Raw genomic sequence first — 22,435 nt, 5'->3', positions numbered from 1 at the left:
AAGACATCAGGGAGGAGTCTAAATTCAATTGGTAAAATGGGGAAGAGAAACTCAAGAAAAAAATAACATTTTGCAAGACAAAATTAACATCTTACAACAAGAAAAAATCCTTAGAAAATACAAGTGGGTAAATGCAAAAATAAAATTTTTTCATAACCACAATTGAGGGGGGCAACCAGGTGACACAGTAGATGGAGCATTGACCCTGGAATCAGGAAGACTTGAATTCAAATCTGGCCTCAAACACTTAATAATGGCCTAGCTATGTGATCTTGGGCAAGAAACTTAACCCTACTGCTCTAAATAAATATTTTCAAGGGCAGCTAGGTGGCACAGTGGATAGAGCACCTGCCCTGGAGTCAGAAGTACCTGAGTTCAAATCTGGCCTCAGACACTTAATAATGACCTAGTTGTGTGGCCTTGGGCAGGTCACTTAACCCCATTGTGTTGCAAAAAAAAAAAAGTGAGCCAAAAAAACCTAAACAATTGGGCAAATGGAAAACTTCAAAACTAGAACTGACCAATTGGAAAGGAAGTTGCAAAAGGTAAAGGAAGAAAATTCTTCCCTAAAAAAAAGAATGGAATCTGTGACTAAAGAATGACTTCATGAGACGACAAGAATCTGTTAAACAAAAGAAGAAAATGTAAAATACTTCATCAGTAAAATGACTGAACTAGAGAACAGATACAGGAGAGACAACTTAAGAATCACTGGTCTTCCTGAAAACATTGAGGATAAAAAATGCCTGGTCTTCATAGTTCAGGATTTAATGATGGAACACTGTCATGATAACACGGAGCCAGAGGGCAAAATAGTTACTGAAAGAATACACTGATCCCCTCCAGAAAGGGATCCCAAAATGAAAACACCAAGACATATTGTGGTCAAATTCCAGAACTATCAAATAAAAGAGAAAATCCTGCAAGCACCCAGAAAGAAACAATTTAAATACCAAGGAGTCACAGTAAGGATTGCATAGGGCCTGGTTGCATCACCATTACTGGATCAAAGGGTCTGGAATAAGATATTCTGAAGAGCAAGGGAGCTTGGAATGCAATGAAAAATTCATTATCTGGCAAAAACTGAGTCTTCTCTTCCAGAGGAAAAGTCAGAAATTTAACAAAATAGGAGACTTCCAACTTTGCCTGATGAAAAGACTGGACCTAAATATAAAATTTGAACTTCAAACAGGAGACTCAAGAGACACATAAAAAAGGGAAAAGAAAAAAAAACTGCTATCCAATAAGATGAAACTGGTTATATCCCCACCTGGGGAAAAGATTCTCCTAACTCTTGAGAACCGTAACTCTATTAGACAGAATATACTTAGCCAAAAGCAATGGACACTCATGACTTGTCCCTGAAATTACATTATATAAAGAGGTACTAAGGACCTAATGCAATAGAGAGGAAGAAGGGAGGAGGTGAAAACAGCCTAAATTTTAGTCTCATCAGATTTGACTCAAAGAAGAATTAACACACACACACACACACACACACACACACACACACACACACATTGTTAAGAAACTTATCTGACTTTTCAAGTATTAAGAGGGGGAAGGGGAAGGAGAGGGAGGAAAAGATGAATTAACAAAAAGGAAAGGAAGGAAGAAGGGGTAAAGAGAAAGGGGAAAGAAAGGGAAGGGGGTTGGATATATGGGGGCAAACACACGGAAAGAGGTAGTATTCAGAAAGAAAATAATGTGAATAAAGTAGATAAAGTGGGAAAAAGGAGAAAAACCCAGAGGGAAGAAAACATGGACAGCAAAAAAGAGTTAGTAATTATAATTTTGAATGTGAATGGGATGAACTCTCCCATAAAACAGAAGTGAATAGCACAGTAGATTAAAAACCAGAATCCTACAATATGCTACTTACAAAAAACTCATTTGAAGCAGAGAGATACATATAGAGTAAAGGAAAAAAGGATGGATCAGAATATATTATGCCTCAGCTAAATGGTAACAATCCTTATCTCAGACAAAGAAGCTGCAAAAATAGATCTGAGTAAAAGAGATAAGGAGAAACTAGACCCTAAAAGGTACCACTGACAACAATGAATCAATTTCAATACTAAATATGTATGCACCAAGTGGTACGTGGTACGGCATCCAGAGTCTTAGAGAAGCTGAATGAGGTCCAGGAAGACATAGACACCAAAACTCAACTGGTGACCTAACCTCCCTCTCAGATTTAGATAAATCTAACCATAAAATAAACAAGGAAGCAAAGGAAGCAAATTGAATGTTAGAAAACCTAGACATGATAGACCTTTGGAGAAAATTGTATGGGGATAAAAAGGAATATAGCTTTTTTTTCTTTAGTACATGGCACTGACACAAAAATTGACCATGTACTAGGGCATAAAAATCTTATAATCAATTGAAAAAGGCAGAAATAGTGCATACTTCTCAGATTATAATACAATAAAACTCACATGAAATAATGGGCCAAGGAGAGACAGAGACAGACCTAAAACTAATTGGAAACTAAATAACCTCATTTTAAAGAATGAGTGGATCAAACAAAGTACAGAGAGAATTATTTCAACCTAAATAATGATGAGACAACATACAAAAATTATGGGATACAGCCAAGGCAGTTATTAGGGAATATATTATATCTTTTTTTTTTTTTGGTTTTTGCAAGGTAAATGGGGTTAAGTGACTTGCCCAAGGCAACAATTATTAAGTGTCTGAGGCCGGATTTGAACTCAGGTAATCCTGACTCCAGGGCCGGTGCTCTATCCACTGCACCACCTAGCTACCCCAGATATATGATATCTTTAAATACTTACAGGAATAAATTGGAAAAAGAGAAAATCAATGAACTAAGCATGCAACAAAAAAAATTAAAGAAAGAACAAATTAAAAATCCCTAATTAAATATAAAATTAGAAATTCTAAAAATTAATAAGAGAAATTAATAAAATCAAAAGCAAGAAAACTATTGAACTAATAAATAAAACCAAGGGGTAGGTTATATGGGGGAAAAAACTGATAAATCTTTGGTTAATTTGATTTAAAAAAAAAGAAAGAAGAAAACCAAATTGCTAGTATTATAACTAAAAATGAACTTACCACCAATGAGGAGGAAATGAAAGTAATAATTCAGAATTATTTTGATCAAATGTATGCCAATAAATTTGATAATCTAAGTGAAATGGATGAATATTTTAAAAAATTAAATGAAGAAAAAATAAATATCTAAATAACTGTATCTCAGAAAAAAAAATTCAACAAGTCATAATTAAACTGCCTAAGGAAAAATCTCCAGGGTCAGATGGACTCACAAGTGAATTCTATCAAATATTTAAGGCACAACTGATTCCAATTCTATATAAACTCTTTGGCAAAGCAGCTGAAGATGGAACTCTGGCTACCTCCTTCTGTGACACCAATATGGTACCAATACCTAAACCAGGAAGAGTTAAAGCAGAGAAAGAAAATTACAAACCAATTTCCCTAAAGAATATAGATGCAAAAAATTTTAAATAAAAACTTAGCAAAACGATTACAAGTAAGTTATCACTAGAAGAATATATTATGATGAAGCAGGATTTATTCCAGGAATGCAGGGTTGGTTCAATATTAGGAAAACTATAATATAATTGACTATATCAATAATAAACCTAACAGGAAATCATATGAATATATCAATAGAACTGGAAAAGCCTTTGACAAAATACAGCACCTATTCATACTAAAAACACTAGAAAGCACAGGAATAAATGGATTGTTCCTTAGAATGATAAGCAGTATCTATCTGAAACCATCAACAATCATTATATGCAATAGGAATAAGTTAGAGGCATTTCCAATAAGATCAGGATTGAAACAAAGATGTCTATTATCTCCACTATTATTAAATATTGAGTTAGAAATGTTAGCTTCAGCAATAAGAGAAGAAAAAGAAAATGAAGGAATTAAAATTGGGAAGGAAGACACAAAACTCTCACTCTTTGCAGGTGGCATGATGACCTAGAGAATCCCAAAAGATCATTTAATAAACTACTAGAAACAATTAGTAATTTTAGCAAGGTCACAGGATATAAAATAAAACCTCATAAATCCTCAAGATTTCTATATATGACTAGCAAGATGCAGCAGAAAGAGCTAGAAAGAGAAATCCCACTCAAAGTTATCAGACAATATGAAATACTTTGGCATCTACTTGTCAAGGCAGACTCAGAAACTTTTTGAAACAATTACAAACGCTTCCCACACAAATAAAATCAGATTTAAATAACTTGGCAAATATCAACTGCTCATAAATAGGCCAAGCTAATATAATAAAAATGACAATTCTACCTAAATTAAACTACTTATTTAGTGCCCTACCAATCAAAATTTCCAAAAACTACTTTGAGTTAGAAAAAATTCTAAGTGAATTCATAGGAGAAATAAAAAGTCAAGAATTTCTAGGGATTTAATGAGAAACAAAAAGTGCAAAAGAAGGTGGCTTACCCTTACCAGATCTAAAATTATATTATAAAGGCATCAGTCATCAAAACTGTCTGGTATTTATTGGCTTAAAAATAGAGTGGTGGATCAGTGGAATAGACTAAGTACAAAAGAGATAATAGGAAATGATTATAGTAATCTACTGTTTGATAAACCCAAAGAGTCCAGCTTCTGGGATAAAAAATGTTGGGAAAATTGTTAGTAAGGCAGAAACTTGGATTCTATCAATACCTCACACCCTATACCAAGGTAAGATCAAAATGGGAACAGGATTTACACATAAAAGACAATATTATCAGCAAACTAGGAGATCAAGGAATAGTCTACCTGTCAGATCTATGGAAAGGGAAGCAGTTTATGACCAAGGAAGAGGTAAAGATAATCATTAAAAACAAACTACATAATTTTGATTACATTAAATTAAAAAGCTTTTCACAAACAAACCACTGTAACCAAGATCAAAAGAAAAGTAGTAAATTGGGAAACAATTTTTACAACTAGTAAGGACTCATTTCTAAAATATATAGAGAACTGAATAAAATTAAAAAATAAAAAGCCATACCCCAATTGACAAATGGTCAAAGCATATGCAAAAGGCAATTTACAGCTGAGGAAATCAAAGCCTATTCAGCTCTAGTCAGGAATTTTTGAAAGTCTATTTCATTAAATATTCAACTTTTCCCCTCATGGATTATACTGTTTTGTAAGATAAATGATTTTTTGGTTGTAATCCTAGTGTCTTCTAGAATATATTATAAGCCCTCTGATTCTTTAATGTAAAAACTGCTAAATCTTTTATTATCCTAACTGTGGTGTCACAATATTTAAGCTGTTTCTTTCTGATTGCTGACAATATTTTCTCCTTGACCTGACTTGTTTCCATTGTTTATTTTTTCCATGTGGTCAATTTTCCTTTTTTTAAGGCATGCTTCTCTTCAGTGTATTTTTCTGACTCTCATCATTTAAGCTTATTTTGGTTTTTAAGATGTTATTTTCTTCATTAGTTTTTCCTGCCTCTTTTACCAAGCTGCTATAGCTTTCTTCTTGAATTTCTCACATCATTCTTAATTTTTTTCCCACCTCTTTTACCAAGCTGCTATAGCTTTCTTCTTGAATTTCTCACATCATTCTTATTTTTTTCCCTAGTTTTCCTTCTATTTGTCTTAGTTGATTTTTAAATTCTTTTTGAGCTCTTCCAGCAATTGTTTTGCTGTCCAATCTAATTCATTCTTTTTCCTCAAGGATCTGGATACAGCAGATTTGACTTTGCTGTCTTCTTCTGAATTTGTGTTCTGAGCTACCCTGCCATGATAGTAACTTTCTATTAACAGGTTCTGTTTATTTATTTGCTCATTTTTCCAGCCTATTTTTTATTTTTAACTTTACATTAAAATTAGACTCTGCTCCTGGGAAGAGGGAGCCTTGCCCCATGCTGCAAGTTTTTTTTTAGATGTGGGATGATCTAAAGAGAAGTGTGATCATTGTTCTCCTAGTGTATGCTCTGATCTATGAGCAACCTAAGTATTTTTTTTTCCCCTGTAACTGTGACTAGAGTCATTGTATCCCTGAAACTGCTTGCTCTTGTATGTGCTAGTGGTCCCCCACCTTGCCTTGGGTTCTGCAAACCAGAACCAAGTAAAGGTAATGCACCCAATGCCCTCAACTCAATGCTAGTAAAGTGAATAACCTAGAAATCGTGTCACAAAAGAATTGTTTGAAAAAGCAGAGGATAATTTACCTGAAGAAAAGATTTAGGGCAAAAAGCAGAATAGTGATTTTTAAATATTCAAAGAGATAAAATATGAAAAAAGTGATGAAGTTTAATTTGGTCTTGACGCACAGATCTAGGACCAATGGAGAAAGTTACAAAGAGACTGTTTTTGGCTCAGAATAAAGAAATAAATTTCTTGACAATTAAAGCTAAAAATTGCAATGAGCTACCTACAAAATAATAAGTATATCATCCCTAGAAGTGTTGGGGGCACAAATCATTTAACCATTGGCAGGGAGTTTTTGTATAGGATTCCTAATTTGTATGAGGATTGGACTAGATGATCTCTGAGGATCTTTCAAACTCTAAGATTCTTGGATTCTATTAAAAACCTTGCACAAAGCATTCCTGAGAATAATGATGAATGACAAATAGAAAATATACATTTATCAATTTTTTCTCCAACTTGAAGGATATCCTTCTATCTAAAAACTCTACAATATTGGCAGGAGCTTAGAAGGAAGAAGAAGAAATCAAAGACATTCCAAAGGCTTACTTGACTAGAATAAAGAAGGCTGGATTTGAACTCTGGAAGATAAGTCTCCCCGACTCCAGGCCCAGAAATCTATCTACTGTACCATCTCACTGCAAGAAAGGACTATCACAATGTCTAGGACATAAATCAGCTGCTTTACTTTTGACAAAATACAACATCCATTCCTATTAAAAACACTAGAGAGTGTAGGAATAAATGGACTGTTCCTTAAAATAATTAGCAGTATCTATCTGAAACCATCAACAAGCATTATATTCAATGGGGAGAGGCTAGAGGCATTCCCAATAAGATCAGGGGTGAAACATATGTGCCCATTATCACCACTACTATTCAATAGTGTATTAGAAATGTTAGTGTCAGCAATTAGAGAAGAAAAAGAAATTGAAGGAATTAAAATTGGGAAGGAGGAGAAAAAACTCTCACTCTTTGCACATGATATGATGGTCTACCTAGAGAATCCCAAGGAATCATCCAAAAAACTACTGGAAACAATTAACAATTTTAGCAAAGTTGCAGGTTATAAAATAAACCCTCATAAATCCTCAACTTTTATATATACATATATATATATATATATATATATATATATATATATATATATATATATATGTCTAGCAAGATACAGCAGAAGAGCTAGAAAGAGAAATCCCACTCAAAGTAACCTCAGACAATATAAAATACCTGGGAGTCTATTTGCCAAGACAGACTCAGAATCTTTTTGAAAACAATTATAAAACACTTCTCACACAAATTAAATCAGATTTAAATAACTGGGCAAATATCAACTGCTCATGGATAGGTAGAGTTAATATAATAAAAATGACAATTCTACCAAAACTAAACTATCTGTTTAGTGCCCTACCAATCAAAATCCCAAAAAATTACCTTAATGAGTTAGAAAAAATTGTAAGTAAATTCATATGGAGAAATAAAAAGTCAAGAATTGCCAGGAGCTTATTCATCCTTTGTGTTTGAAGACCAGTGACATCAGAGTAATGTCTTGACTTGCATATAAGATGTATAGGCGTATTACATTTTTGTTAAGCCTGGAGTAGTTAGTATGTGTACCTCTAGTTATTCTCTACAGCAATTTCTTATAGTTTCTAAAACTACTGTAGCAAAAAATTATCAGTAAGAGGTAATATAAAATCCTAACTCTACAGCTTCTATTTTATTTGGTGCTTTTAAAATGTAAGTTTAAACTTTACATTTATAATCAACTTAAAAATGTTTAATCTAGAAACAATCTATTCAGAACAATCTAAATATCAATTTCTATTAATATTCACCATCAGTATGACTTTTTCATTATATTTCAGAAATAGCATTAGACCCAATCCCTTTCTCCCACTGAGTATTAGCAACCAGCACCAAATAAGCAACTACACAAAAAAGAATAATAGACGTGGTCTTCTGAATCTTGTGAAATCTTATGCCAAAGTATTTTAACTTGATAACATAGTGTATATGTACTTTTTAAAAAATTGTTACAAAATGTCTGGTTGCTCAAAGTAATTCATTCATGTCTACAACTACCTAAATATGCATTCCTCTGGCATGGAATCTATCCAACTCTTGCCAGAAACTATGTAAACAAAGTCACCACACACTGGATTTTAAGAAAAATTCAATGCCTAAAATATAGAGAGAGAGAGCAATGAATGTATGGACTTGTAGTATATACATATAAACTATAAAGCTGGCTAGAGCCACTAGTTTTCAACACATCAGGATGTCTAGTCATAGTGGAAATAACAGTTAATTAATGGAAAGAAAGCAAAAAAAAAACCTACTCAGTCACTCTGTACTCAAACAACTCAGCAGTGAAGTGCATTATAGGAGAAAGAGTACTGATCTAGGAAGAGAAGACCTTTGTGTTAGACCTTGCTAACTGTGAGACCTCAGATAAAAAAAAAAAAAAACATTATAAGTCTCAATTTTCCTATTTTTTATATAACAAAAATGAGTATTTCCTTCACATGATTATCATCGATCTTATTAATTAAAAAGCCTGCATTAAACACCCTACTATGTGCAGGCACTGTTCTAGGTACATCGTATTAAAAAACAAATAACTGCTATTCACAAGGAGCTTCCATTCTAATGGGGGACAGGACAAGTATATATCTAAATATATATAGAATTATGATGCCATGATAAACACATGAACTGGATTAGAGCAGGGGGTGCTGGCTCCTCCAGAGCCATCTAGGTCCAGTGTCAGATATGAATCAGGATGATTGGTAATGATCCTGGATGCAAGGTCATCAGGGTTAAGTGACTTGCCCAAGGTCACACAGCTAGTTAGTATCAAGTGTCTAAAGACAGATTTGAACTCCTGTCCTCCTAACTCCAAGGCCAACGCTCTATACACTGTGCCATCTAACTGCCCCACATACACAGAATATAAAATGAATAAATACAATTAAACATGAAATAAAGGACAAAGATAAACATGAACCAGCTTGGCAGGGAGGCCTTCTGTACAAACAGGAGGTAACGAGGAAGCACATTCAAGGCAGAAGGAGCTCCAAGTCAGGACATAGAGAAGATAATGGGCCAGTCAGGGAGTAACGGACAAGAAGCTGGGGAGGCTACTTTGGGTCATGGAGGGCTTTAAAACTAAAGAGAGGCCGTTATACTGGATCCTGGAGGCGATGGGGAAGGGCTGGGGCTAACTGAGTAGGATGATCAGATCTGTCCTTCCTGAAAACTAGACTAACAGCAAAGTAAGGAATGACCTGAGGAAGGGACAGCAAGGAGGGCTGAGGTAACATCTAGACAAAAGTGAGGCAGGCCGGGAGGAAAGAGGCACTGGATGGGAAAGATACAGAAGAGCGAGACTGAATAACTCAGCAGACAAGTGCAATGAGAGTGAGGAGACAAGGATCATGCCAAAGTTACAGACCTGGAAAACTTGATGGGAGTGCCTTTGACAGAAATAGGAAAATCTGGAAAAAGGAACAATTTGTGGGAAAACGTGATGAGTTCAGTTTTGGACATGCTGATTTTAAAACTTCTCTGAGACAGCACAGGTTGAAATGTTCCCAATAGGGAACTGGTGATATGGGAAGAGAGGGGGGAAAGGGGGGGGGAGAGAGACAGAGAGAGAGAGAGAGAGAGAGAGAGAGAGAGAGAGAGAGAGAGAGAGAAGGGAGAGAAGGGGAGGAGGAGGAAGTCCAGAACAAAGAGCCTTGGAATACCCACCACAGGGACTGTGATATAGATGATAAGCCAGGAAAAGTGACTGAGAAGGAGTAATCAGAAGAAGAAGAATCAGGAGAGAGCAGGGATTCAGAAACCCAGAAAGTATACAACCAAAAGAAGTTAGCTGAATAAAATGCAGCAGAGAGGTCAAGAAGGATAAGAACTGAGAAAGATCCATCAGATATGGCAGAAGTTGGTAACTTTGAAAACAGTAGTTTCCATTGGATGAGGCCAGATGCCAGATTGCAAAGAGTTGAAGAATAAAAGGAAAGGAAGTGGAATGTATATTCACAGCAATCCTGGGAGGTAGGTACTATTATCATCTCCTTTTTGCAGTCACAAAACCAGGCAGACAGAAGTTAAGTGACTTGCCCAGGGTCACACAGCTAGTAAGTATACATGGCCAGATTTAAACTCAGGTGTCAGTGATGACTGAGGTTGCAATATGTTAAAGAAGATGGAATCAATGAAAGGTAGGATGGGGTTTACAAGGAAAGAAGAGTCATCTTTTATCAGAGATTTAGCAGAAAGAGATTGTTATAAGGTCAAATGATATAAAATTGTATGAAAGATCATTGAAAATTATTAAGTTCTAAGGAAATATAGGTAATAAGAAATGTTCAACAATGGTATGACTATAATCATACCTTTTATCTCCAAAGACTGTAGAAAAATTGGCCACAAATTCCTTGCTTAAGAATTATTTTTAGCAGACTATCTTCCATTCCAGGACAAATCACAGAACATTATTTTCTGTACCCACATTTACAGTCATTCAGTCAAGAAGCAGTTATCAATTTCCTACTATGTGTCAGGTTACAGCAAAAGATGTTGGTCTTGACAATTAAAAGATCACTGATAACTTTGGAGAGGAGTTTCAGTTGAATGGTTAGAAGTCAGATTGCAGAGAATTTAGAAGAGGGTGGTAGCACAAGCATGTAATGTCAGAGTATTGCCATGAGAATGTCTTTTAATAAGTAATATTATTCAACATTTAATACACTGTTATCAATGTAAAATACAACAGAACTGGACATAAATGACCATGTTGATATAAAACTTACTCAACATGTGCAAGAAGAGCTTCTTTACTGATGAGTCTTACAGAATTAGCAATCACCTATTACACATATATAGTAATGTGAAATTTCACATCCAAACTTCATAAAATCTACTTTGAGAAAATGTAAAGTCTGTGTCCACAGTTGGTATAGATACATCATGTTACAAATGAAAATATTAATGAAGGTATTAAAAAGATGAAATATGTTTCACACATTTAAAAAAAAAAATCACTCCCATTAAAAATACAGGCTGGAGAAGAATCTCTCTGAAGAAAACCACAGAACTACAGACCAATAAGGATGGAAGGGGATCCCAAAGGTCATTGTGCCTACCCTATCGTTCTGAAGCTGAAAAGAAATGAGGCCAAGACTCATGCTTTTTTTTTTTAAGTATAGGCTCAATTAAATATAAAATTCAATTTCTAATGGTATGATGGGCATATTGGAGTTACAACTACATTTTTCTCTTTCTAATACAATGACTAAGAATATTATATAAAAACAAGCTATGAGGTCTATATTGGGATCAGAGCAATGATCTATTGTGACAGCATAAGAACAGTTTTCCAAGTTAGCATTCTAAGGGTCTAAAAAGGCAGCCCAAAACAATAAAGCTAAAGAAGGAAAAATCCCAAATACCCAGGACTTAAGTGATGGAAAGAAGATATTAGGCACCAATTCTGATACAAAATCTGCCTTATGAAATGATGGAAATTAACATAAATTAGAGTCATTGTTAACTCTCTGATATCTTGTACCTATCTTATTTGGTTGCTTTCAGATTCAAATAGAAAGAGGAGGTAAATGACTTTGCAAACTTTAAAGTGAAATTTGTATCTATTATTATTGGTTATTCATTGCTTAGGATGAAACTTAAGTTTTATAATGCTGAAAACATGGGTCCGTTACAGAAAAAATAAAAGCTAACTCAGGCCTGTAGTTGAAACAGGTACTGGGAGCTACAGAGAAGGCATTTTGAGTGAGAATATAGTCTCAGGAGACTCTATAGGAGATGGTTTCAGAAACAAAATGGCCTAGAATGTGGCTCTCATAACAACAGGGAGCAGAGCTTCTTTAAGAGGCAATCATCCAACAGACCAGCTCCCATTTAAGGTCAGTCAGCTCGTGCAAGGAACAGCACAGGAGACAAAGGACAAGACTTGAGATCAGGACATAAAGACTCTAAGTCACTGGACCAGTGACTTGAAGCCCTAGACAATGCTCTACCACTCAGCTACAGAGCATGTGTTGATGCAGATTAGTCTGAGGGAATTTCCTCATCAGGAGTTCCCCATAGCAATGAAATGACAGCATGACCAAAATTCATGATCCTCAAGCACACAAAGAAACATAAAAGACACAAGCAACAAACCAGACTAAGGAATTCATCTCACAAGGAGAGCAAGAAAATAAGTAATTTGGCATAAAAGTTCCTTCACATAGCTACTTATATATTATGCACAAAAGAAATAAATAGAACTAGAAGGAATCTGAGAAGTCATACTCTGTACCCCTTAATTTTGCCAGTGATGAGATTAGGGAACAAAAGAGTTTTGGTGTCAAGCCAACATGTGCTCTGACAGTCAAAAAAATCAGTTACAATCTTAGACAGCTTTAAAGAAGCTTGGTAACCAGAATAAGGGAGGGCAGAGTGCCAACGTATTCTGCCCTGGTCAGATTCTATCTGTAGCACTGCACTCAGGTCTGGGCACTGAATTTCAGGAAGACAACCTAACAAATTGGATATACACAGGGGAGGGAAAACAAAGAGGTGAAAGGACCTAAGACTCTAACTAATATAAGGATCAGAAATTTTTTGTCTGGAGGAGAAAAGGTTTAGGGAGGACAGGATAATGGTCTTCACATTTTTAAGAGGCTAATATGTGGACAATAGGGATCAGTTTTGTTCTGCTCTGGGCCAGAAAGCAGAACTATAAACTGTAGGGGAATTTAATGGAGGTAGATATTTACACAAAATAAAGAAAAAGTTTTCAAACCTAGAGAGTTCTATTCAAAAACAAAACAGGATCCCTCTGAAAGTGTCAGGAGACCTCCCTGGAGGTTTTCGGGTAGATGCTAACTAGCCATAAATTACATATGTTGTAAAAAAGATTTTTGTTCCACTATCAATTGATCTCAAATGGATCTGAAATCTCTTTCAATTTTATGATTCTTTGGGCCACCTTGAATTATTCCCTTTAGTCTCAGAAGTCTTAAAACATTTATTGCCTGTACTACTCACTCTAACATCTGATTTCCCATTATTGCCAGTTACACTTATGCATATTTATCACCTTAATAAAAATTAGTGAAATCTCATGAAATCTCATACAATCTTTGATGGCATTTTGCTTTGTGTTTATTTCTCTAGCTGCATAAAGTAGAACACATAGGCAATTAATAAATATTAAAGCAAACCTACAATTATTAATATGTTGGATAATATAATTATCTGAACTGTTACATTCCATAATTAGAAACAAAAGAAATAAAGTTATAATAGTATTTTAAGCTCCTTATGCATGAAATTCACAATATGAATTTTAAACCTATTAAAATGAGAAGAATTAACTTTTAACTAAAAGTTTTTCTGTTTATTTGGGGAACTGATTGGACTGGTAAGTCCACTGGTAAGTGATGTCTTCTGCTCACCTCTCATGACTGAAAGATGCATGAACAGATGTTGGCACCACAATCTGTAATCTTTCTCCTTCCTTCTCACGACCATGGAGGCAGATGAGCCGGAGTTCTGGTAATCCTACACTCTTTACCTCATGCCAGTTTCTACCTGGAGGAATACCATTAAAAAACAATAATTACTCCAAATAAAAGCTCAAAACTACAAAGTTTCTCTAAGTTAAAAACATCTGAAAGTTATAGATAACATTATCTGCTCCTTTTTTCTTCTTACCTTATCAATCTTTACTAAGAAAAGTCAGAAAGATTCAAGATCGAATATCCCTATTAAATTAATGATGAAATTAATAGCCACATTAATAGCTCATTCTTTTTCAAAATTCCAATATTTTATCTCCCTGCCCACCCTACCCTGCATCCTCTCCCTCCCTCCCTCTCTCTCTCTCTCTCTCTCTCTCTCTCTCTCTCTCTCTCTCTCTCTCTCTCTCTCTCACACACACACACACACACACACACACACAGACAAAAACAAACCACCAAAAATACTTACCTTCCAGAAGGTCTAGGTAAACTAAGAATGCCGTATAAATTTGAGAAGTCTCTGCCACATCTAACTCCTGCATCTCCAAAAACTGAAAATCAAAGTAAATATAAAATAGTTAAGAAAGAATATATTTCCTTCATTCGTTCAACAAATATTTATTGCCTGTCTCTTATGCCCAAGCAAAATATGAGATAGTTCCTTGAGGAACTCATGGTCTTTCCCATTTAAAAGCCCCAAAAGGATGGGCATTTTCCTCATGTGATGATACCAAAGATTCCTACCAGTTCTAAAGCTATGATACCATGATCTTGGGGTGACAATATAGGCACAGATCATTGAACAACCATACAAGGAATAGAATTTCTGATGAGTGCTTCTACTAAGTGTAAAATTCCTTCAGGAATAGAATCCTGTTTTATTCATCTTCCAATTTCCCAGCCGTTGAGAGGCAACTTGCTCTTAAACCTACTCAATTCCTGTTTCATATTTTCAGAATATAAAGAATTAAAGTAACAGAAAATCTTCATTAAGCACAAAATCTATTTTAGCAGGCCAGATATTACTTTTCTGACCAAAGGGAAAGCATTTCTACATGCAAAAATGTCTTAATACTACCAAATCTGGATTTTTTTTTAATTGAGAGAATGGTAAACAACAAAATATTTCTATAATAAAATAACCAGAGAAACATCATCATGACAGTCAAGAATTTTCCGATGAAGTTTAAAGGATGTCCTCATCTCTTCTGATACAACAGAAAAGTCCCAGGGACTGTTTATACTGAGAAAATACCCTGTTCTCTCCTTTCACTCATGCAAAGATTCTTTATAGTGCATTTACTATAGACCTGTACTATTTTGAGCTATGGAACACTCACCAGCAAAAGACACCTATCCTTGAATCATCAGCCAACTGACTTTTTTTTTCTCTAATTCTTTACAGAAAAAAACTTCTTAAAAAGAATATGATTTTGTAGTCCAACTCAAGAAACTTTCAAACCTGTAAAAATATCTACATCATTCCTATCTGAAAAAACAATGTTAACCCTATTTCCCAAAATTGTTTAGAATCATAGCATAGGACTTTATGTTTCTTCCTTAAGGATATGATTTCTCTCTCATCACATTCAATTTGGATCAACGTATACCCTGGAAACAATGTAAAGACTGACAAATTGCCTTCTGTAGGAGGGTGAGGGGAGGGAAGTAAGATTAGGGGGAAAATTGTAAAACTCAAAATAAATAAAATCTTTAAAGACAATAAAAAAAAAAACAGAATCCTAGCATAGGGGCGGCTAGGTGACACAGTGGACAGAGCACTGGTCCTGGAGTCAGGAGGACCTGAGTCCAAACTAATAATTACCTAGCTGTGTGACCTTGGGCAAGTCATTTAACCCCATTTCCTTGCAAAAAAACAAACAAAAAAAAGAATTATAGCATAATGACTGTGAGGTTTGCTATACAAATGTAATTTATTCTATTATTTAAATTAATCGGTTCCTTAATTATTTAAAAACATAATTCTGGGGGTGGTGACGCAGTGGATAGAGCACCAGCCCTAGAGTCAGAAGTACCTGAGTTCAAATCTGGCCTCAGACACTTAATAACTGCCTAGCTGTGTGGCCTTGGGCAAGCCACTTAACACCATTTGCCTTGCAAAAAAAAAAAAAAAACATAATTCTGAGAAGTAGTCCACATGCTCCACCAGACTACAAAGGGGTCCATGGCATGAAAAAAAGGTAAGAAGTACAATCTGCATTATTGTAAAACAAGGCTCCAGGGTCAAGTATCAACACTAATATTACTTCTAAAGAACACTTATGATCAGTGCTGAAGGACTTAGAATTTGATGATATATACTGTTTGCATTTGATTATATTAGCATTGGCTGTCTGACTAGAAGTGATGACACGGGAGAGTTTTTTCAGTTTTACTAATGGTAAAAACTATAAGATTTAAAGTCGTAATGATCATCGCACTTTTTAACTTGTTTTTAAATATAACTTGTGTGTATATATATATGTATAAAACTTACACAAGTTATATATGTGTGTTACATATATGTGAGATATATTTATATATAAAACATCCAACACTAATATTACCTCTGATCACTGCTGAAGGACTTAGAATTTGATCACATATCTTGTTTGCATTTGATTATATTAGTATTGGCTTTCTATCTGACAGGAAGTGATGACATGGGTTTTTTTTTCAGTTTTACTAATGTTAAAAACTATAAGACTTAAAGTTGTAATAATCATCATTTTTAACTTGTTTTTAAATATAATTTGTTTATATATATAAAATACACATATATAACTTATACAAGTTATATATGTATATATATGTGATATATTTATATATAAAAATAACCAACACTAATATTACCTATGATCAGTGCTGAAGGACTTAGAATTTGATTATATATCCTGTTTGCATTTGATTATATTAGTATTGGCTTTCTATCTGACAAGAAGTGATGACATGGGGGGAGTTTTTTCAGTTTTACTAATGTTAAAAACTGTAAAACTTAAAGTTGTAATAATCATCATACTTTTTAACTTGTTTTTAAATATAATTTGTTTATATATATGAAATACAGATATATAACTTATACAAGTTATATATATATGTATATGTTATATATTTGTGTGTGATATATTTATATATAAAAAATATCCAACACTAATATTACCTATGATCAGTGCTGAAGGACTTAGAATTTGATTATATATACTGTTTGCATTTGATCCTAGTAGTATTGGCTTTCTATCTGACAAGAAGTGATGACATGGGGGAGTTTTTTTCAATTTTACTAATGGTTAAAAACTATAAGATTTAAAGTTGTAATAATATCACACTTTTTAACTTGTTTTTAAATATAATTTGTTTATATATATATATATATATAACATACACATACAACTTACACAAGTTATATATGTATATGTTTTATATATATGCAAGATATATTTATATATAAAACATGTATATATATATATATATATATATAACTTGTATATATGCATAACTTCTGTGTGTGTAGTATGTATGGATAGATATCTACACACACATAAAATAAATCATGGGGCTTTTTAACTTTGTTGACGTCAAGGACCTCTTTCTAGCCCCATGACTTCCTTCATATTTTCTTTATTCATTGTTTTTAGGTTTTAGCAAGGCAGTGGGGTCAAGTGCCTCGCCCATCTGAGGCCAGATTTCTTCCTTCATATTTTAAAATAATAGCGCGTCCTCGGTTTCATCTGTTAGTTAGCTTAAGGAAGGGTGTAACCCCCATTGCAGGTCGGGGGCCGGGTTCACGCCGGCAGCTTCCGGCCCGGCCCCGTGACCTTACGGTGAGGTAAGGCGGGAAGACGCTGAGCGCCCTCAGGCCCCGGGAGGCGGGCCCAGGGCTTCCCCGCCCCCCCGCTCCCGCGCATGCGCCGCAGGCCCCGGGGAGGGGGCGCAGAGCCCCGAGTTGGCCCATTGGAGGGAGGAGAAGGCCGCGGCCCGGGCCAGCTCCGTCTCCCCCTCCGGGAGCGGGCCCACCTCACCTGCGGGTGGCCGGTCACCCAGTCGTGCCGTCCGCCGGCGGCCGCTAGGGCCGGGGGTAGGCCGCCCTCCATGCCGGGGCGGTGCAGCGCGGCTTCGCTCCGCCGGCGGTGCGCCCCGACTTCCGTCCGGCGGGAATCGAGGCCCGAGCGGCGAGGTTCCGGCCACGCCCTCCCGCGTGCAGACTGGGTCCCGGCGGGGGGCGGAGCCGGCGCTCCGACTCGGCCCCCCCTCCACACCCGCAGCGTTGCCTGGCGCCCCAAAACCCCGGATCGGCGCCTGTGCTCAGGGCGGACACACGTGGAAACCTTTCCCGGTTTTTCCTTTCTGTATAGTATGTTTGGAATCGCTTCTTCTATGCCATGAATTAAAAAGAAATAAAAATGTAAAATTTGTTAAATGCAAAAATCACCCTCCTGGTTCTGCTCTCTGCACTTTGTCATCAGTTCGTACAAGTCTTCCAAGTTTCAGGGAAACTATTCATTATTTTCCGGGGAAAAATTAAGATTCCTTTACATTTCTATACCATCATTTGTTTAGTTATTCCCCATCTGAAATGTGCCCTACTTAGGTGACAATCCTTTGCTACGATGAAGTGAGATTTTTTGTTAGCCATCCTTTTTCTTTGATCTCTGCGGTATGGCTTTATTCAGCAGACCAGCACATATTAAGCACTTACTATGTTCCAAACATACTGGAGATACAAAGAAGGGGGGGACCTCCCTAAAGAAGAATCATGCCCCCCCATTCTTGTATATACTTTTTTGTTAAAGAGCTGAGCAAGGAACTCACAGTCTTTGGGGAGTCAACCTAAGAACAACCATTTTTGTACATGATATATGCAAAGTAGGCGAGGAGCAATCTCAAATAAGTATTATCTGGGTCAAAGATCCGAATTTCTTTCTAGAATCTTGGGACCAATGCACTACTACACCATGTGTCCATCAATGGACCTTTTTTCCATAGCACATCCCATGTTTATCATTTTTTTTAGGTTTTTTGCAAGGCAATGGGGTTAAGTGGCTTGCCCAAGGCCACACAGCTAGGCAATGATTAAGTGTCTGAGACCAGATTTGAACCCAGGTCCTCCTGACTCCAGGGCCCATGCTCTATCCACCGGACCACCTAGCTGCCCAATCCAATTCAATTTCAATGAGCACTTATTAAGCACCAACTAAGAAATAATGAAACAAAGACAAAAAATGGAACAAACCCTGCCCTCAAGTAGCTTACATTCTACTGGGAGGGAAAGTACATATACATAAAATAAATATATTAAATTGATGCAAAGTAAATGCAACAAAATTTTGAGAGGATGAGAAAGTAGAAGATAAAAAAGGCTCTGAGCCTTAAAGGGATCTAGACATTCCAAGCAAAAAAAGATAAAGATGCTAAATTTAGATCTGAGAGCATTTTCCTCAGGAAACTTCAGATAGAAAAGACACCACCCCAGATACAAAACAAAGGGCTATGTGAGGTCGTAGAAAGGAAGGAAGTTATTGCTGATGGAGAATCATGGAAGCTTCAAGGAGAGAAGTGATGTTTGAGTTCGACTTTCATAACTGTGTAGAAATTCAATGATGGAAATCAGGAAGGGCAGATATTCCAGTCAGAGGGCACAGGCTGAATAAAGGCATAATTATATGAGTAAAATCCTTGTTTGGGTTAATGTCAGTAGAAGAAAGAACAGATGAAAAAAATTTTGAAAAGGGAGAATTTCTATTGGTCCAGAACCACAGATTCCCTGCCCTATCTTAACCAAGAGGTGACAATCAAATCAATGGAAGAGCTGGTTTCATGGGCAAGTTGTCCTTGCTGGACAAGGGAAAGAGAGTAAATCAGTTTGTTTGTTTTGGGTTTTAGAGATAGAGATAGAGATAGAGATAGAGATAGAGATAGAGATATATCCTGTGGAGACCAGTTTCTTATCATCTGTTACATGAGGGAGGAACAACTGTGGCCCACCCAGGGATGCCAAAAAATGTGGCCAGAGCAACTGGGCTGGGGAGAAACAGCTCTAGTTCAATCTCTGACCCAGGGAGGTAAGAAAGGCTTAGACTTTAATTCACAGGTTGCATAGTTTGCAAGTTATCACAAAAAATCCACAAAAAGTTCAAAAGTTGCATCCCTTGGAGAAACAGCTAGATAGTGAACTTCTTAAAGCACAGACTAATTAGCAGAAGTTTAGAGAAAGACTAAAGAAAAGGTAGGAAACCATGATCCCTAATGAGGGAGAGTGGTCAGGTGGGATTCCAGTTTAGGTATTTGAGGGAGTAACTAGGAATTGGGGGAGAACAGTGAAGGGGATAGTCAAGTTAAAGAAACACTTAGTTCTACAATTACAGTTCCAGAAACACAAACAGTTACTTTCTCACCTTCTTTCCCAGGCAGTCACAAGCTGGGAAAGAAAGTGAGCTTCTAAGGAACTGGAGCACATGGATTCGGTTTAAAGAAAGGAAGGTAGACAAGGAAAAAGAAACCAGATGAGGAAGAGATAGATGATTCTTTAAGTCCATTCTTGGTGGTAGGTGGAGCAAGGGCAGGCATTAGGAGGTAGTCTAACACCTGGTGTAGGTATGCCACAGGGGTGGTTCCCAAAAAGTGGCTAATGCCTGGTGAAGTTACTATAGAAATCTGAGTTGCCATAGAAATCACAATGCCAGTGTAGTGTTTGTTACTTATTAAGCATGCTTGGCATCTATTGGCACCATGCCTGCTCCTGCCCTAAGGGTATGACCAAGGTTACATGTCTACCAAGCCAATATAGAAGTGTATAGTACAGTATTTAACAGTACAGAAAAAGTCACAGATTTGTTCTCAATACAAAAAGATCACAATTTATTTTGCTGTCCCCAGAACTCCTTTGCTCCAATCTCACCTCCCAGATAGGACTTTCATCACCAGACTTCCTGGCCATACTGATTAGATCATATTCAGAGCTTTGAGTGGAATATTCCTTCTTAAGAGTTAATATTGTTAGTGAAGTCCTCTCACAGTTAAAAATAATTAAAAGAAAGACAGACTATTACCCTTAGCAGAGGGAGAGAGGTCTCTCATTCCCAGTCAGACACCCTCCCCATTCTGCTAGGGAGTGAAACAGTAGACTATTTCCAGAAAGACCTTGCCTTGATTCTGTTGGGGGAAAATAGTGGAATACTTCCAGAGAGGAGACCTTGCAGTCTTAGTTAGCCACCTATTTGATAATAGACTGTGAGAACAGTAACCTGCCTCCTCTTGTTTGATAAGTAATAAACTAAGAAGACCTCAAATACTCAGACATTAATTCATTTAACAGAAGGTCATTAGAAATCTTCTGATCCCTCACCATCTGGATGGTGAGGTAATATTTTATGAAAACCTATTATTCTTCTCTTTGTTGCTGGGTAGATTTTTCCCGTAAAGATTGTAACTCTGAAAACCTCAACCAATCAGGTTGGGGGGGGATCGTGCTAGGCCATATAATCTTGTTTGACTGTCACTTCAGGAAAGCTCTTTGATCTTCACTACCTTTGTGAGACTTGGGGGTGCCCTTTTCTCGAGAAAAGCCAAAATAAACTTTCCTTTTTACTCAGAGGAGTCTCTATATTGTTTTAAGTGGATTCTTATTCCACACAGCTTCAACCCCAACTCTACTTTCCAGTGTTCTAACAACATCAAAGGAGGCAAGGGCTACCTACAGCCAAAACTCTATTTAATGGATATATTTCTCTACTACCTCATCTTCATCTGTCCACCTTTCCCTCAGTCATACCCAGGCTGTGTTCATAAACCTATTCAACCTCTCCTTTCATTGTAACATCTGAAACTCCCTTCTATTGTTTTTTTTTTTAAAACAACTATCTTTAAATTTGCTCTTTTCATTCCAATTTTTTCAAGGTGCTTGCAACTATGGCATTCTCCATCCAGAAGAAATTTCTTCACTGGCCACCTTCTTTAGCATTAAATGTCTCTTCTCTTATGTTCAGGTTCAAACACTAGTCCTGGTGGCTGGCGTGCTCCTTGCTACTCACAGCTTCTTTCAGATCCTCACCTTGCATCATCACTCCTTTCCTTTAAAAATTCACTTTTTAGAAAATTTAGCAATATGTTCAAAAACAAGTGACCTTGTAATCTAGTAAGAGCAGAAAAAGCACAAGTTTGAATATTGATGTGAGAGGAAATCATTTGGAAGTGAATAAATCTCCTGACACGCTCCCTTGGATCTTAAATCAATTAAAAACAATGGACTTTATTATGGTGTTTATATGGTACATTATACAGTGGAGGTATCCTATAAATCAGGAGTGGGAAACCTTTTTTCTACCAAGAGTCAAAACTTAAAAATTAGCCTTCTATATTTGATAAGACATTTAATTAATTCATCCCTAGGTTTATTGACTTTCAAGTCCTATCTGCAGTTGCCTTGGCAGTGCTAGATTTGAGGGTCTGATAAGGCCCATGGGTTGGAGAATCCCCATTCCAGCTATAAATAAGAAGGTACTTTCTGGGATGAGTTACTAGAGAAAAAAACTTTAAGCATCTTTTGGTAGCTGGAAGGTCTTGGTTATAAGTGATGGTTCTTCTCAGAAAAGGAAGACATCCTTACAAATACAAATAACGCAGAAAATATAATTAAAGAACTTGAAACTGGAAAAACCAACATCTTTTTTTTAGGTTTTTGCAAGGCAAACGGGGTTAAGTGGCTTGCCCAAGGCC

General features: G+C 36.3%; 1 protein-coding gene across 1 annotated transcript in view; it reads right to left on the bottom strand.

Annotated features, from left to right (window-relative positions):
- TSEN15 (tRNA splicing endonuclease subunit 15) overlaps positions 1–20,177 on the bottom strand; it is a 54,996-nt gene extending 34,819 nt beyond the window's left edge. Inside the window, exons 1-4 of the mRNA XM_074220887.1 lie at positions 20,116–20,177; positions 17,743–18,019; positions 14,193–14,274; positions 13,658–13,793 (exon numbers count right to left, since the gene is read on the bottom strand). Of these exons, the coding sequence (XP_074076988.1) occupies positions 13,658–13,793; positions 14,193–14,274; positions 17,743–18,019; positions 20,116–20,177 (557 nt within the window). The remainder of the gene's footprint in view (positions 1–13,657; positions 13,794–14,192; positions 14,275–17,742; positions 18,020–20,115) is intronic.
- Positions 20,178–22,435: the final 2,258 nt, after the last annotated feature.

This window comes from Macrotis lagotis, chromosome 2, assembly GCF_037893015.1.
Source record: "Macrotis lagotis isolate mMagLag1 chromosome 2, bilby.v1.9.chrom.fasta, whole genome shotgun sequence".
Taxonomy (NCBI): Eukaryota; Metazoa; Chordata; class Mammalia; order Peramelemorphia; family Peramelidae; genus Macrotis; species Macrotis lagotis.
Note: the sequence above shows the minus strand (reverse complement) of the source record. Positions and strands in the feature narration are given on the sequence as shown.